The 17209-nt window shown below is 44.2% G+C and overlaps 2 protein-coding genes across 2 annotated transcripts; both read right to left on the bottom strand.

Annotated features, from left to right (window-relative positions):
- Positions 1–3119: 3119 nt before the first annotated feature.
- Positions 3120–4979, bottom strand: LOC122993065 (tripartite motif-containing protein 16-like). Its single transcript, XM_044366925.1, has one exon. It carries the CDS (start codon positions 4828–4830, stop codon positions 3160–3162), a length of 1671 nt encoding a protein of 556 aa, XP_044222860.1. The 5' UTR covers positions 4831–4979; the 3' UTR covers positions 3120–3159.
- A 10335-nt stretch (positions 4980–15314) lies between these two features.
- LOC122994331 (tripartite motif-containing protein 16-like) lies at positions 15315–17209 on the bottom strand. The gene has a single exon (XM_044368953.1). The coding sequence runs from the start codon at positions 17011–17013 to the stop codon at positions 15343–15345; it is 1671 nt and encodes a 556-aa protein (XP_044224888.1). The 5' UTR covers positions 17014–17209; the 3' UTR covers positions 15315–15342.

The following is a 17209-nucleotide window of genomic DNA, read 5'->3' as shown; positions in this document are numbered from 1 at the left end:
ACATTTCAAACAGAATAGATAAAAAATGAAGACATGAAACACTCTTGTAAAATATTTAATATTTAATTCAGACCTGTTTTAAGACAACTGACTAGAAGCTATATACTAATGTTAGATCTAAAAAAATACAAAAAGTAAATAATTTTGTTGCAGCTCTGAATCCCACAGGACATGAATTCACCAGATTATTTGGCTCTGCAGTTAAACTGGAGACTGTAATGGTCTGTGTACCCTCTGCCTGAAGCTGTGATCAACTTGTTTGATAATATAACGAAGAAATATGCATTATTTTGCTTTTCTATTTGTCATTTGAATTTTAAAAAATGGAAATCCTTGTACATTTTCCTGTTTTCATCTTCAAATTGGCAGTTGGAATAGAAATGAAACCAAAACTTGTTTTTTTGCTTTCATTGTTGTATCTACAGACAGGTGACAAATTAAATGAAAAAACGGGCCCAGGCCTGAATACTTGACCCCTACAGTGAGGGGATCTGGTGGCTCTGTTATGCTGTGGGGGGCATGTTGCTGGCATGGTTTGGGTCCACTTGTCGCCTTTGAGGGAAGGGTTGTTGTGGAAATTGTCTGAAAACACTGAACACACATGAAATAATACACAAAACACTGCTGGGTTGAAGATTAAAAAATATTAATGTACAACAAGGAGACAGAACACACAAAGATTTGCATCAGTTTGTCTCACCGAACGAAGAGCAAACCTAATCTATTATAGTGAGAGAAGGAACAGAGAGATAATCTGTGATTGGTCAAATCATACAAACTTGTGGATTACAACCAATGGCAAACAGCCACAAGGTATACATTTACATGCCCATGTATGCTAGATAAGAGCCACATCTCCATAGGACACAGGAAGGCAAAAGTCCTAACCTATATGTGGCCCTTGACCCCTTAACCTGTCCTGTCTACTCCAAGACCCAGGACATTAAAACGATTAACCAATCCTTTGGTCTTTCATTACCTGTACAGGGTCACTGCAAATCAATACAAAGTTGTTCTGAGTGATCACCTTTATCCTATGATGAAATATTTCTATCCTGATGGGAGCGATCTCTTCTGGGATGACAATGTCCCCTTTTCACAGGGCACGAGGAGTCACTGAATGGTTTGAAGAGTATGAAAATGATGTGAATCATATGCTATGACCTTCACAGTCACCAGATCTCAACCCAATTGAACACCTATGAGAGATTTTGGACTGACGTGTTAGACAGCGCTCTCCACCACCATCATCAAAACACCAAATGAGGGAATATCTTTCTAAAGAAAGGTGTTCAACCCTCCAGGAGAGTTCAGAGACTGTAGAATCAATGTCAAAGCTGAGGAACACCATTCTTCATGTTCGGAAAATCCTCATATTTATTACACAGGAAACTCTGCTCTGTTAAAGTTAAACAGCTTTTAATTTTCATGTTGGGTTCATGATGACAAACAGAACCAACATGTATGAACTGCACTCCAGTCTCCCTCAGGGTCAACCAATCACACACTGTCATATCAATCTGTTTTCATGACTACCCCACTACTGTTATGATGATGTGCTGCCACCTGCTGGCTGCTTCCTGTCACTGCTCACACACAAAAACAGCAGGTGTCAACACAAATCTTCATCAAACATCTATTATGAACTCTTAATGGCTTAAAACTAGAATGAACATGTCAAGTTCTCCTGATGTTGATTCTGATTAGACTGAATACAGCTTTTCATATGTTTGTTATCATTATGATAAAATGATTCCTAAATTACTTCTAGACTAGAAAAGGTGGAGTAACTTTACCTGTGATGGTTCAATAAATCAATCACAGTTGTCAGAAACACTAATCATGACAGTTTTAGATGCATTTCTTTGTTGTCAGTTAAGCATCAATAACAGAAAGTCTTCAGCACAGCAGGCAGTTTTGTGGATTGAGAGATTAAACCCCGAACAAAATGAGTCACAAGAAGTTTGAATCAAGTCTGGATTAAAACTTTACAACCCAGAAGCGTCTGACTGTGAGGTGACAGAGCTAAACACTGAACCAACATGACAGCCTCATTCTGAACTTTCATCTTCATGAAAATCAACATCAAAACTATTTAAAAGACCTCAAGTTCATGACGACACAATATCTGTTGTCTCATGTGTGTCAGGACTCAACAAAACATCTTCACACCCAAATTTGACCAAATTAATTTTTTAAAACTATTTTTTTCAGTTTTTTTAGGCCTGTGTACAAAATCCTCTTTATTGACTGAATGCACAAATAAAATCTCAGTTTGTTAAAAGCAACAAGTGATAGAAAACTCTGCTCATTTCTCTGTGATGAAGCTGTTTTAGTGAAGAAAGCTGAAAGTACAGAGACTGACTGACAAACGTTCTTCTGCTCTGAACATGAACTCTGTACTTTGTGGTGTTTCAGGAGGAAAACTGCCTCAAATAAACTCTCATATTAGTTTCACATTTTCTCCAGAAGCTTTGAACGAGATCCTGAGATGAAGACAGAAGTAAATACTTTGTTCATTCTTGAAATAAAACATCTTTATTGATGATATAAAGCTTCAGATTGTTCACACATCCAATCAGTAAAGTCTGCTAAATGACTCTTGTTCAATGATTTCATGTTCAGATTCACTTCATCCACACAATCAGTTAGTTTAACCCAGAATATCAGCTATGTACAACAACATAATAAATTATCTCCTCCTCGTTGATTATCATGATAATTATAGTCCTATAACACATTTCTTTACAAATTTACAAAGTGATGAGAACAAAATATCTTTGATGAAGGAAGTTCTGCTGTTTTCTCTGTTTAAGAAACAACAACAAACAAATAAATCAATACAAACATGAAACTAACATTTAGAACAAAGAGAAGTTTATATTTTCATCTGAAGAAACGTCAGTGAAGGTAAAAGACGTCATCATGAGCAATGATAGCCTCCATGGATAAAAACACACAGGAAAAAGTGACATTTAAAGAAACTCAAAATGTCATCAGAACAACAAATGATAAAAAGCGTTGACAATCCCAGTTTGATTGACAGCTGATCTCTGTGCAGTTCAGAAACACCACAGCAACGAGCTCTCAGAAACAATGGAGACAAATAAGTAAAGAATTACAACAGAATCTGACACATGAAGTCTGATTGACTTCTGTCTATTTTAGTTTACAGAACTCAGCTGTGACTCCAGAACCAAGACTAAGTCCAGCATAGAGAGGCTGAGTGAATGTGGTCTGGACTCTGTGGAGGAGAGTCATGGTTTCAGAGACGCTGTAGAAGGACAGAATACCTGCTCTGTGATCCAGGTACACTCCTATTCTGGAGGAACCAGGACCTGAGACGGGAGTTGAGACATTGTTGAACCAAAATGTATCACTGTTAGTGTCACATCTTAAAGCCCAAGATTTGTCATTGCGTCCAAATATACATTCCTTCCAGCGTCCTGCTCTGCTGATATTCTTGTATGCGATTGCTACACGAACTACTCCTCCTCTCCACTCCACCTCCCAGTAATAACGTCCAGTCAGACTCTCTCTACTCAGGACCTGACACCATCCAGTGAATCTGTCTGGGTGACTAGAATAAGGCTGGTGTTGACTCATGTATGTTGCTTTTCTGTTGCCCTCAGATAATAACACCTGTGTGTGTGCTGTGTTTGGATCCAGTGTGATTTCACATGAATATTTTAAGAATCCAGCTCTGGTCTTGGGTTCTGCTTCTGACAGTAAAACCTTCACTTCAGTCACTGTCAATGAGATGTTTGTCCATTTCTCCTTCAGGATGTCCTGTAGTTGATCTCTGAGCTCTGACACAGCTGCTGTCACATCCTCAAAGTAGCTCAAAGGACGGATATTGATGCTGGATGAGTCTGTAGGTTCACTGAGTTGTGACAGTGAGGGGTAGTTGTGTAGAAACTGGTTGTGATCCTCTGTGTGTGAGAGCTGCTTCAGTTCAGCGTCTTTCCTCTTCAGCTCAGTGATCTCCTGCTCCAGCTTCTCCTGAAGCTCTTTGACTCGACTCACTTCAGTTTCCTGCTGGGATCTGATCTGCTGCTTCACATCAGAGCTTCTTTTCTGGATGAGAAGGATCAGCTCAGTGAAGATCTTATCACTGTCCTCCACTGCTTTATCAGCAGAGCGACTGACGGCCTCCACCTCCTGTTGAAGCAGCTTCACATCTTTCTCTCTGTCCTGGATTCTCTGCTGGATGTTTTGTCGACTCACCTCGAGCTCTCTCTGCCTCTCAGTACTTTCTGCTGCAGCTGAGACTGTGTCGTGGCCTTTATGTTCATCCACAGGGCAGAGATAACAGATAATCTGCTGATCAGTACGGCAGAACATCTTCATCACCTCATCATGACGAGAGCAGATGTTCTCCTGGAGCTTCTCCAAGGGGTCGACCAGCTTGTGTTTTTCAAAGGCAGGCAGTTCATAATGAGGTTGGAGGTGTTTCTTGCAGTAAGAGATAAGACACACTAGACAAGATTTGAGGGCTTTCATCTTCCTTCCAGTGCAGACATCACAGGCCACATCTTCAGGTCCAGCATAGCAGTGATCAGCAGGAGCAGCTTGGAGTCCAGTCTTCTTCAGCTCCTCCACTAAATCTGCTAACATGGTGTTTTTCACCAGGACAGGCCTCGGTGTGAAGGTCTGTCTGCACTGAGGGCAGCTGTAGATTGTCTTCTCATCCTCTTCATCCCAGAAACCTTTAATACAGCTCATGCAGTAGCTGTGTCCACAGGGAATAACCACCGGATCCTTCAGTAGATCCAGACAGATCGAACAGCAGAATTTTGCACCGTCCAGCTGAGCTCCTTGCTGCGCCATTTCACCTCTCAGTGGCAACGACTGTCTGAGTTTCACTTTCTGAGAAGTGAAACTAGTTTGAGCTCTGATCTAAACAGCATGTGTTTCTGCAGTGAATGGAGGCTGCAGCTCTTTTACATGTTGGTTACACCCATCTTCAAACTGTAGATCTGAAGGGGAGGGAACAAGGAAATATGTAGACAGAGTGGAGCTTGTTGTGTTTGAGAGCAGGAGGAAGAGGGAGGAGTTATCAAGCTATGATTCATTCCAGGAAGAGGAGCAGTATGAGAGAGATACTGTGTGTTCAAACCTTTTTTTATACAATGAAGCTCACGTCTCATTTGAAAACACTGGTCACCTGCTTTCTGGTGTCAACGTCATCTTGGGAATTTGGGAGAGATCTACAGATGACTCCCTGTTTTTCTGAATTACTGTATTCTCCTAAAATCCAGCTCAGTTCAACTTTTTCTTAAATGCAACATTTCAAACACAATAGATAAAGAATGAAGACATGAAACACTCTTGTAAAATATTGAATTTCTCAAAATATGAATCAATTAATGTTCAGTATTAGTGCTTTTAGCATTTTAAACTCGGAACTGTTTTAAGATAATTGACTTGAAGCTATATTCTAATGTTAGATCGAAAAAATACAAAAAGTAAATAATGTTCTTGCAGCTCTGAATCCCACAGGACATGAATTCACCAGATTATTTGGCTCTGCAGTTAAACTGGAGACTGTAATGATCCATGTTACCCTCCATCCAAAGCTGTGATCAACTTGTTTGATAACAGGATAAAGAAATATATAATATTTTATTTTTCTCTTTTTCTGTTTTTCGTGAGTATCCCTTATCCCTTATGCAATACCATCAGGGAGGTGTCTGATCGGTCCCGAATTTATTCATGACATGACAATGACCCCAAGCATGCAGCTAGAGTCATAAAGAACTATTTTCAGCAACAAGAAGAATGATGAGTCCTGCAACAAATGGTATGGTTTGGCCCCCACAGAGCCCTGATCTCAACATCATGAAGTTTATAGACTTATAAACAAAGTTCGGGAACCAAAGACCACGCCTTGTACGCAACTCATTTCCGCACCACAGGGTATTTAAACACACCATATCCGCTCCTCTTCCCTTCGTCTCAGCTTGCAAGCACCCTGTGACACACCAGCATAAACTAAAAACTTCTTACTCACATCATGGACCTCGAACTGCTCCTCAACGCTTCGGACGAGGACTCGTTCGAAGTCCCGGAGTCCCCCGGCGTCCGATCTTTCCGGCAGCCTCGCCTGCGCTCCTCGGTTTCCCTCATCCCGGCCTCTCGGCCCTCATCCTCCGTCGACGACGGTATCGTCGAGCCCTTGATCCCCAGCGGCTCCAGGGGAAGGTCCCGTACTCGGCGTCCGAAGGAAGCTACTTATTCCCGACGCTCACTCCAGCCTCGCTCGAGATCCCGGAGCCCGCCCAAGAGGAGCAGCCACCGCGCGCAGCGCTCTCCTCGCCTCCGGTGTACGGACCGCTCCTCGGCCCCAAACATGTCCGAGTGGACCGTCGCTCGCTTAAAGCATTTCCTCAGCCAAAATAACATTCCTTTCCACCGCACCGACAACAAGGCAAGACTGTTTCAATTATACACAAACTCCCTGAAGGACAGCACTCTCTCCCGTCCATCTTCCCACGATCTTCCGGGTTCCCGACGTCGCGCGCGCGACGACGTCCATGACGTCACGGCACGTCGCTCCGCCACACGCACACCTTCCTCCTCAGCAACCTCAGCCTCCCTAGTGCAGTCCGCTTCTAACCCCATGCAGGCGATCTCTGCTCCACAGCCATTTCCTCCTCCCACTTTCTCTTCAGCTGCACTTACATCCCACGCATATACATTCCATCAACCCAGCATCCCTTCCTCCTCTTCGGCTCCTATCTCTGCTGCTCCTTCCCTCCCGGCCATCCCAGCTGCTCCTCCACCCGCACCAACCACGGCAGCCGCTCAGACAGCACAAACAACAGCGGGCCCCAGCAGCTCCACGAGTTACACCCAACCTGTTCCTCCTCTTCCTTCTTTTCACCCTCCCTGTCTCCTCCCCTACCCCCCGGCTCCCCACGACCCGCACTCTAGCATTACCTGTACCACAGCACCTGCACCTCCTTATCCTACGGCCTTACACACGGCCAGCCTCGGCCTTTTCCTGGCTCCCACACCTCCATCCAGCAGCTACACCCTGGCCACCGCCCAGCCACCAGTGCGCCCCCTAGCATCCGCCCGGCCCTCCCCCGTGTCTCCCACCCTCAGGCAGCAGATCCTAACCGGTAATTACATTGATCTCGCTCAACTCATTCACCCTACATCAATCAATCCTCACATCCCCAGGGAACTGCTCACCTTATTCGGCCCCTCGGAACTTAAACAGCCACTTCCTGCTCGCTCCAAGGACCTCACAGTCGCCGAGTTCGCTTTTGCATTCTCATTGTATAGAGACATAATTTGTTCAGCCTCCCCCGACCGCAGGTCCGAGCTCGATGATTACTTGTCATTAATTCTCGACCTGGCCTTGCGTTTCGGCGGCAACGGTTTCTATACCTACCATATCCTCTTCGCCTCCCAAGCCGCCGGTCGCCTCCAACAGTTCAACCAGGGCACGTACTGGGGAACATTGGACCATGAGCTATACTGCCAAGTTTTCGCAGCTTGCGCTTCTCTGCACTGCGAAACGTGCGGCGCCCCTTCCCATCCCGCCGCAGCATGCACCCTCTCCGCCCCCCTGCCCCGCGCCTCGGTAACAGACAAGCAAAGCCCAGCCACGCCACACTACTTGCCATCGGTGGCTCCCCCACCATCCATCACCCCCAAACCTGCCTTAGATCACCCGTCCATCCTCGGCCCCCTCCCCAAAGGCACGGACAGGAGAGGGAGACCTGTCCTCTACCAGGGAGGACGGATGATCTGCAATAACTTCAACGACCTCAGTTGCAGCTCCTCCAGCTGCAAATTCCTCCACACTTGTTCATTCTGCGGGGGAGCCCACGCCAGAGCCACATGCCCACACAACCCGACAAAGCAACAGCTGTGTAAGCATCTCAATACCCCCGTTAACATCAACGCCCTAGCCACCGCCCTACAAAACCATCCAGACACCCAGTTCGTCAACTTCCTCATTCAGGGCTTCACTCACGGTTTCCATCCGGGTCTGCAGGCCATACCTGAGTCCACTCACATATGCAACAACTTGCAATCAGCCCTGTCTGAACCCACCACAGTTGACAGACTACTGCAAAAAGAAGTTGATGACGCCTTCATGCTTGGCCCTTTCTCCAGCCCCCCTTTCCCGTCTTTCAGAGTCAGCCCAATCGGAGTGGCAACCAGGAAGTACTCTGGGAAAAAGAGGCTCATCATCGACCTCTCATCCCCCCACGGTTCCACTGTTCCAAGCATTAACAGCCTGATTCCCAGCCTGGACTTTTCCATGCAATACGCCACCATAGACCACGCCATTTCCCTCATCCGACTCGCGGGCCAGGGAGCATGGTTGTCCAAGGCGGACATCACAAGCGCCTTCAAAGTCCTCCCCATCCACCCCGACTACTGGCACCTCTTCGGGGTCTCCTGGAAGGGCGCATACTATTTTGCCGTGCGTCTAACCTTCGGCTGCAAGAGCAGCCCAAAAATTTTCGACTCATTGTCCGAAGCCCTCTGCTGGATTCTTTCCAACAATTATAAACTCCCATACGTCATCCACCTACTTGACGACTTCCTCACGGTCACGCCACCGTCTTCGCCCCCATCATACGGTCTCACCACAATGATTTCCGCATTCACTGATCTTGGCGTTCCCCTGTCTCCAGAGAAAACAGAAGGCCCAAGCACATCCTTGGAATTCCTCGGCATCACCCTCAACTCCATTACACTCCAAGCATCTCTGCCTACTGAGAAACTCCACCGCATTTCTCTACTCATTCAAAACTTTCTCATGGCCAACACATGCACCAAACGTCAATTACTCTCTCTGCTGGGCCATTTCAACTACGCCACCCGCATCATCCCTCAGGGCCGATCTTTCTTGTCACACCTTCTCTCCATAGCCACCGCCGTCCCATCCATCCACGACCACGTCACGCTAGACAGCGCGTGCAAGATGGAACTAAAAATGTGGCACCAGTTCCTCTCTTCCTGGAACGGCATCTCCTTCTTTTACGACGTCCACGTCACAGACGCCAATGACATCCAGCTGTACACCGACGCCGCCCCTTCAGTCGGCTTCGGTGGTTACTACGGCGGCAGATGGTTCTCCGCCGAATGGCCACCCGACTTCTCGTCCCTGGCCCCTTCCTCCACCATTGCGGAAATGTACCCGATTGTCATCGCTGCCATTCTTTGGGGGCATGAATGGTCCAAAAAGACCATCGCCATCCACTCTGACAACAGCGCCGTCGTCGACATCCTCAACAAAGGCCGGTCACACAATCTGGACATCATGCAGTTCGTGCGCAAGCTCACATTGGTTTCAGCCCAGCACCAGTTCATCATCCGTGCACTCCACATTCCAGGCCATAAAAACGCAATCGCCGATTCACTCTCCCGTTTCATGTTTCAGAAATTCAGACTACTAGCTCCAGCCTCCAACCCTCTTCCAACTCCAGTCCCACCGTTTTCAGCCACAATCTACAACTGAACCCGCAACTGGAACAACTGGTCACCAATTCACGGGACAACATCATCAACAGCGTCACCCCTTGAACACTATCTCCATACTTCACCGGTTGGAATTCCTTTAAAACCTTTCACGTCTACCACGGACTCCCATTCCCTTCACCGGACATTCTTACCCTCTCCTGCTTCATCACATTATCCCACACTCAACTCAAGATCAAGTCTTCCACCATACAGACCTACCTCAGCGGAATCAATTTCCCGGATTTCCGGAGCACCATGCCCAGCCTCGTCCCACTCTCATACCCACATCCATCACGACCCGGATAACGTTAAGAAATCCCATTCTCGCTTCTCTGGTTGAAGTCTCTTTGGGGGCCTCGTACAGATGCCAGATCATCGAGACAGCACCCCCACCCTGAGTCTCAACCCCTGTTCCCACTTACCTCCCCGACGTCAAAGCATCTCCTCCTTTCATCTATCACTCTCCTATCCACTCCCTCCTTCCCCTCTTTCCCGCCTGCTCTTCTTTCTCCCCATCCCTCGACCCTCATCCCATTCGACCCCTACCCCCTCATCCCGCATCCCACGACCTCGACCCTCACCCCCGCATCCTCACACCCCCGACCCTCTCCCTTCCCCCATCCAACCTTCCCTCTCCAACCATCCCTCTAACTATCCTTCCTCCTTTTCACCCTGCCTTCCATCACACTCCCAATAAACCATTAAATCCATATTCTAGAAGGAGTGGTCTTGGTTAGTGAAATGAAGTTTATAGACTTATAAACAAAGTTCGGGAACCAAAGACCACGCCTTGTACGCAACTCATTTCCGCACCACAGGGTATTTAAACACACCATATCCGCTCCTCTTCCCTTCGTCTCAGCTTGCAAGTCCCTCCCACCCGACCCCTCCGCTAACTTTCCTCTCTTCTCTGCTCAAACACAGGAACAGGGGGCCTCGTACAGATGCCAGATCATCGAGACAGCACCCCCACCCTGAGTCTCAACCCCTGTTCCCACTTACCTCCCCGACGTCAAAGCATCTCCTCCTTTCATCTATCACTCTCCTATCCACTCCCTCCTTCCCCTCTTTCCCGCCTGCTCTTCTTTCTCCCCATCCCTCGACCCTCATCCCATTCGACCCCTACCCCCTCATCCCGCATCCCACGACCTCGACCCTCACCCCCGCATCCTCACACCCCCGACCCTCTCCCTTCCCCCATCCAACCTTCCCTCTCCAACCATCCCTCTAACTATCCTTCCTCCTTTTCACCCTGCCTTCCATCACACTCCCAATAAACCATTAAATCCATATTCTAGAAGGAGTGGTCTTGGTTAGTGAAATGGACTCAATCTGGGATTACATGTAGAAGCACCTGAGATGACCTAAATAATAAATCCACAGAAGAACATTTTTTATCTCTAGGATGGTTACAACAACCTTCCTGCAAGTTACCATGAAAAACTGTGTTAAAGTAAACCAAGGTGAACTGCTGCTGTTTTAAAGGCAAAGCTGCTCACAACAAATATTGATTTCATTTAGCTTTCTGCTGTTTACTCAACTTTGTAAGAAGTTAATTGATAAATTAAAACAATTTATAGCAATATTTTTGTAAGTATTCTCACTTTACTTTTAATGACTAAAACGTTTGCAGTATATTATTTTGTTTTTCTTTTTTTTGTGTGTGAATTTAAGAAAAGGAAATCCACGTGCTTTTCCCGTTTTTGTCTTCAAATCGGCAAATTGGAATAGAAATTAAACCAAAACCAGAAAACAACTTGTTTTTCACATTTATTGATATATTGATATATATCTATATTATCTGCCCCGACTGCATCTCTATAGAAACATTGTCATTGGCTTTGCTTTCTAAAGTTCTTTCTGTAAAAGCAGCAGAAAAACCAGTGAGCCTTGATTCATCATCCACCACTGAAAAGACTAATAGAAACACCAGTAAAGGTAAAAACGTTGGTGTAAATGTCCCCAAAACAACTGATTATTGGATCCACTAAAGACAATCTGTCCAGGAAATTTTCAGAAACAATTCTACTGGTTATTACTCACAGGTGAGTAGTTGTAGTTCAACTTGTGAGTCGATATTCAGTTCTGGTCCACCAGTCAGTGCACAGACCATGTGACCATGTGACCTCTCTGTGAGTCGCCACCTTATTGTGGTGGAGGGGTTTGTGTGCTCAGAGGATGCTGGCAGCTGGAGCAAAGCTCTTGGTAGGGTCTCCCACAGCAAACTGGTCCCCAGTGATGAACCAGACGAAGAGCAATTCATGTCAGGACTTAATGTCAGACACGTTACTGGAGCTTGTACAGCACCACCCACAAGGAACAACCAGCCTCAGTTTAAAAAAAAAATGATCCTGCAGATTTTCATTTAGAAATGGTTTCATTTTATCTCAGGTTTCCTGCAGATCCTTATTTTGAATTATGGTCGGTCTTAAAATCTGAATCAATGCAGACTCACAGGATTAACTTGTTTAAATATAAAATACTTTGGACTTCGGTGTCGACTCAGTCAGGTCCGGCTGAAGGTAACAGATTGAGGAACTAACAAAACAGAGGAGAGGACTTTGCTCAGCCTGCATTGGTTTACAAGACACCATAAATTCAAACAAGCCAGGACCAGAGGACAGCTTGTACATTGTCAAACAACAGAGAAAGAAAATAAAGAAACAACCGAAGCATCTTTCACCTTCAGACCATCATTGAGTAGGACAGAACTCCCAACTCACTGACAGAAGCTTACTATGTATTACTGAAATATCAAAATAAACACTAATTAAATCTTGTTTCCTACTTGTTTAATGGGCTGTTAAAGTGGATGAAAGGTTGGTACATATTCTGTATGTCCAGAACTGCTGAGCTAGTTAACTTAATGTCTAAAACTTGTGTAATTTCTTGAGTCGTGAGGTTTCATACAGAATTAACTCTGAAATAACAGAATTAAAAAGTGCTCCAGTGGCTGCTGGTTAATGAGTTGAAGCTTTGTATTAGAACAGGACTATTTCTGTTGGCCTTGACTCAGTCTCAGGCTCATGGTGACTATTTACTTTGAATAACAAAAACATCCCCATCAATAATAATAGTGATATTGATTTCAAAGGTATCGCTCAGACCTAATGTGCATTTGTTGGTTTTGTTACATTTTCCATGTTGAGGTCTTAAAGAGCATTAAAAAGTTTGCAGCAACGCTATGAAGCTAATAGTAAATGTCCAATTTGAAATGTAGAAGTGTTCCAGCAGTGCAGAGACAGAAGTGATTTTAATTACCTAATTGAATAACAAATAATGAGCCCTGTGTATACACAGTTTGTACTACAGATGGGTCTCTATGACGACCAAGTAATGTGATATCAGAGTTTTTATAACTTGTGAATGTGACTGTTGAATGTGAGCTGCAGCGCGACAAAAAGACACAAACTGTGTAACAGAGCTGCTTCATCATGTGACCTCCGAGACGACCGACTGCAGGTCAAACAGATTGGTTTGTCTTTTGCTGCTTAATTTAACAAATATTGAAGTAAAATTATGGTTAAAATACTGTATATAGTTTCTAAAATGTTTACTGTGTAATTATAAATTGAAAAAATCTAAACTTGTTTTATTTCAGAGTTTTGTGGTGATTTGAAGTTGTTTGTTCTGGATTATTTTCTCTCTGCTTCAGTCGTGGTTGGAGACACTTTTTCACCTTTTTTCTTCATGTTTGGAAAAATCCTCACATTTATTACACAAGAGACTCTGCTTTGTTAAAGTTAAACGGCTTTTAATTTTCATGGTGGTTCATGATGACAAACAGAACCAACATGTATGAACTAGACACCAGTCTCCCTCAGGGTCAACCAGTCACACACTGTCATCTGTTGTCATGACTATCCCACTACTGTTATGATGATGTGCTGCCACCTGCTGGCTGCTTCCTGTCACTGCTCACACCTGTCCACAGGTAACACAGCTGATCTGTTTTTAGCTTCACTTCTTTTTTGGACTCTTGTTGTGTTGATTTGTTTTGTGTTTCAGTGCAGCTGTTAACATCTGTGTGTCTTTCTGTTCACAGGAACTGATTTCTGTCAGTCAGTCCTGGTCAAACATCAGGAAGTGGACCAATGTGAGGATACTGAAACATCACAACTTCTCCTGTTTCCTGTCATCACACACACCTCTGTGTCTCTGAGCCACAAACTGGCTGAAAGTCGGGAACTGATGAAGCCAAAGTCAGGTTTGTCTTTTACCCACATCCCTGCTCTTTACTTTATTATGATTTGGATGATTAACAAACAGTAACATGATAAAGGAGATGAGCAGCAAAACAGCAGGTGTCAACACAAATCTTCACCAAACATCTATGATGAACTCTTAATGGCTTAAAACTAGAATGAACATGTCAAGTTCTCCTGATATTGATTCTGATTAGACTGAATGCAGCTTTTCATATGTTTGGTATCATTATGATAAAATGATTCCTAAATTACTTCTGGACTAGAAAAGGTGGAGTAACTTTACCTGTGATGGTTCAATAAATCAGTCACAGTTATCAGAAACACTAATCATGACAGTTTTAGATGCATTTCTTTGTTGTCAGTTAAGCATCAATAACAGAAAGTCTTCAGCACAGCAGGCAGTTTTGTGGATTGAGAGATTAAACCACAAACAAAATGAGTCACAAGAAGTTTGAATCAAGTCTGGATTCAAACTTTACAACCCAGAAGCGTCTGACTGTGTGGTGACAGAGCTAAACACTGAACCAACATGACAGCCTCATTCTGAACTTTCATCTTCATGAAAATCAACTTCATCATTCATGAAATGACCTCAAGTTCATGACGACACAATATCTGTTGTCTTATGTGTGTCAGGACTCAACAAAACGTCTTCACATCCACATTTGACCAAATTAATTCTAATTATTTCATCAGTTTTTTCAGGCCTGAGTACAAAATCCTCTTTATTGACTGAATGTACAAATAAAATCTCAGTTTGTTAAAAGCAACAAGTGAAAGAAAACTCTGCTCATTTCTCTGTGATGAAGCTGTTTTAGTGAAGAAAGCTGAAAGTACAGAGACTGACTGACAAACGTTCTTCTGCTCTGAACATGAACTCTGTACTTTGTGATGTTTCAGGAGGAAAACTGCCTCAAATAAACTCTCATATTAGTTTCACATTTTCTCCAGAAGCTTTGAACGAGATCCTGAGATGAAGACAGAAGTAAATACTTTGTTCATTCTTTAAATAAAACATCTTTATTGATGATATAAAGCTTCAGATTGTTCACACATCCAATCAGTAAAGTCTGTTAAATGACTCTTGTTCAATGATTTCATGTTCAGATTCACTTCATCCACACAATCAGTTAGTTTAACCCAGAATATCAGCTATGTACAATAACATAATAAATGATCTCTTCATTGATTATTATCAAGATAATTATAGTTCTATAACACATTTCTTTATAAATTTACAAATTGATGAAAACAAAATATCGATGATGAAGGAAGTTCTGCTGTTTTCTCTGTTTAAGAAACAACAACAAAAAAATACATCAATACAAACATGAAACTAACATTTAGAACAAAGAGAAGTTTATATTTTCATCTGAAGAAACGTCAGTGAAGGTAAAAGACGTCATCATGAGCAGTGATAGCCTCCATGGATAAAAACACACAGGAAAAAGTGACATTTAAAGAAACTCAAAACGTCATCAGAACAACAAATGATAAAAAAGTGTTGACAATCTCAGTTTGATTGACAGCTGATCTCTGTGCAGCTCAGAAACACCACAGCAACGAGCTCTCAGAAACAATGGAGACAAAAACATGAAGAATTACAACAAAGAATCTGACACATGAAGTCTGTGATGAGTTTTGTCTATTTGAGTTTACAGAACTCGGTTGTGACTTCAGTATCTACAAAACCAAGTCCAGCATAGAGAGGCTGAGTGAATCTGGTCTGGACTCTGTGGAGGAGAGTCATGGTTTCAGAGACGCTGTAGAAGGACAGAATACCTGCTCTGTGATCCAGGTACACTCCTACTCTGGAGGACTGAGGACCTGACACGGGAGTTGTGATGTTGTTGAACCAAAATATATAACTGTTAGTGTCACATCTTAAAGCCCAAGACTTGTCATTGAGTCCAAATATACATTTATTTGAGCCTCCTGCTCTGCTGATATTCTTGTATGCAACTGCTACACGAACTTTTCCTCCTCTCCACTCCACCTCCCAGTAACAACGTCCAGTCAGACTCTCTCTACTCAGGACTTGACAATAATCAATGAATCTGTCTGGGTGACTAGAATGAGGCTGTTTTTGTGTCATTCGCTCTGCTTTTCTGTTCCCATCAGATAATAACAGATAGGTGTTTGCTGTGTTTGGATCCAGTGTGATTTCATGTGAATATTTTAAGAATCCAGCTCTGGTCTTGGGTTCTGCTTCTGACAGTAAAACATCCACTTCAGTCACTGTCAGTGAGATGTTTGTCCATTTCTCCCTCAGGATGTCCTGTAGTTTATCTCTGAGCTCTGACACAGCTGCTGTCACATCCTCAAAGTATCTCAGAGGACGGATATTGATGCTGAATGAGTCTGTAGGTTCACTGAGTTGTGACAGTGAGGGGTTGTGTAGAAACTGGTTGTGATCCTCTGTGTGTGAGAACTGCTTCAGTTCAGCATCTTTCCTCTTCAGCTCAGTGATCTCCTGCTCCAGCTTCTCCTGAAGCTCTTTGACTCGACTCACTTCAGTTTCCTGCTGGGATCTGATCTGCTGCTTCACATCAGAGCTTCTTTTCTGGATGAGACTGATCAGCTCAGTGAAGATCTTCTCACTGTCCTCCACTGCTTTATCAGCAGAGCGACTGACGGCCTCCACCTCCTGTTGAAGCAGCTTCACATCTTCCTCTCTGTCCTGGATTCTCTGCTGGATGTTTTGTCGACTCACCTCGAGCTCTCTCTGCCTCTCAGTCCTTTCTGCTGCAGCTGAGACTGTGTCGTGGCCTTTATGTTCATCCGCAGAGCAGAGATAACAGATACTCTGCTGATCAGTACGGCAGAACATCTTCATCACCTCATCATGACGAGAGCAGATGTTCTCCTGGAGCTTCTTGGAGGGGTCGACCAGCTTGTGTTTTTTAAATCTAGGTGATTCATAATGAAATTGGAGGTGTTTCTCACAGTAAGAGATGAGACAATGCAGACAGGACTTGATGGCTTTCAGCTTCCTCCCAGTGCAGACATCACAGGCCACATCTTCAAGTCCAGCATAGCAGTGATCAGCAGGAGCAGCTTGGAGTCCCGTCTTCTTCAGCTCCTCCATTAAATCTGCTAACATGGTGTTTTTCACCAGGACAGGCCTCGGTGTGAAGGTCCGTCTGCACTGAGGGCAGCTGTAGATTTTCTTCTCATCCTCTCCATCCCAGAAACCTTTAATACAGCTCATGCAGTAGCTGTGTCCACAGGGAATAGTCACTGGATCCTTCAGTAGATCCGGACAGATCGAACAGCAGAATTTTGCTCCGTCCAGCTGAGCTCCTTGCTGCGACATTTCACCTCTCAGTGGCAATGACTGTCTGAGTTTCACTCTCTGAGAAGTGAAACTAGTTTGAGCTCTGATCTAAACAGCATGTGATTCTGTAGTGAATGGAGGCTGCAGCTCTTTTACATGTTGGTTATACCCATCTTCAAACTGTAGATCTTAAGGGGAGGGAACAAGGAAATATGTGGACAGACTGGAGCTTGTT

This window comes from Thunnus albacares, chromosome 12 (assembly GCF_914725855.1).
Source record: "Thunnus albacares chromosome 12, fThuAlb1.1, whole genome shotgun sequence".
Classification (NCBI taxonomy): domain Eukaryota; kingdom Metazoa; phylum Chordata; class Actinopteri; order Scombriformes; family Scombridae; genus Thunnus; species Thunnus albacares.
Note: the sequence above shows the minus strand (reverse complement) of the source record. Positions and strands in the feature narration are given on the sequence as shown.

What these genes read in the sequence shown, in the direction of transcription:
- LOC122994331 (XM_044368953.1), bottom strand. Translation starts at nt 17,013, where the DNA reads ATGTCGCAGCAAGGAGCTCAGCTGGACGGAGCAAAATTCTGCTGTTCG.
- LOC122993065 (XM_044366925.1), bottom strand. Translation starts at nt 4,830, where the DNA reads ATGGCGCAGCAAGGAGCTCAGCTGGACGGTGCAAAATTCTGCTGTTCG.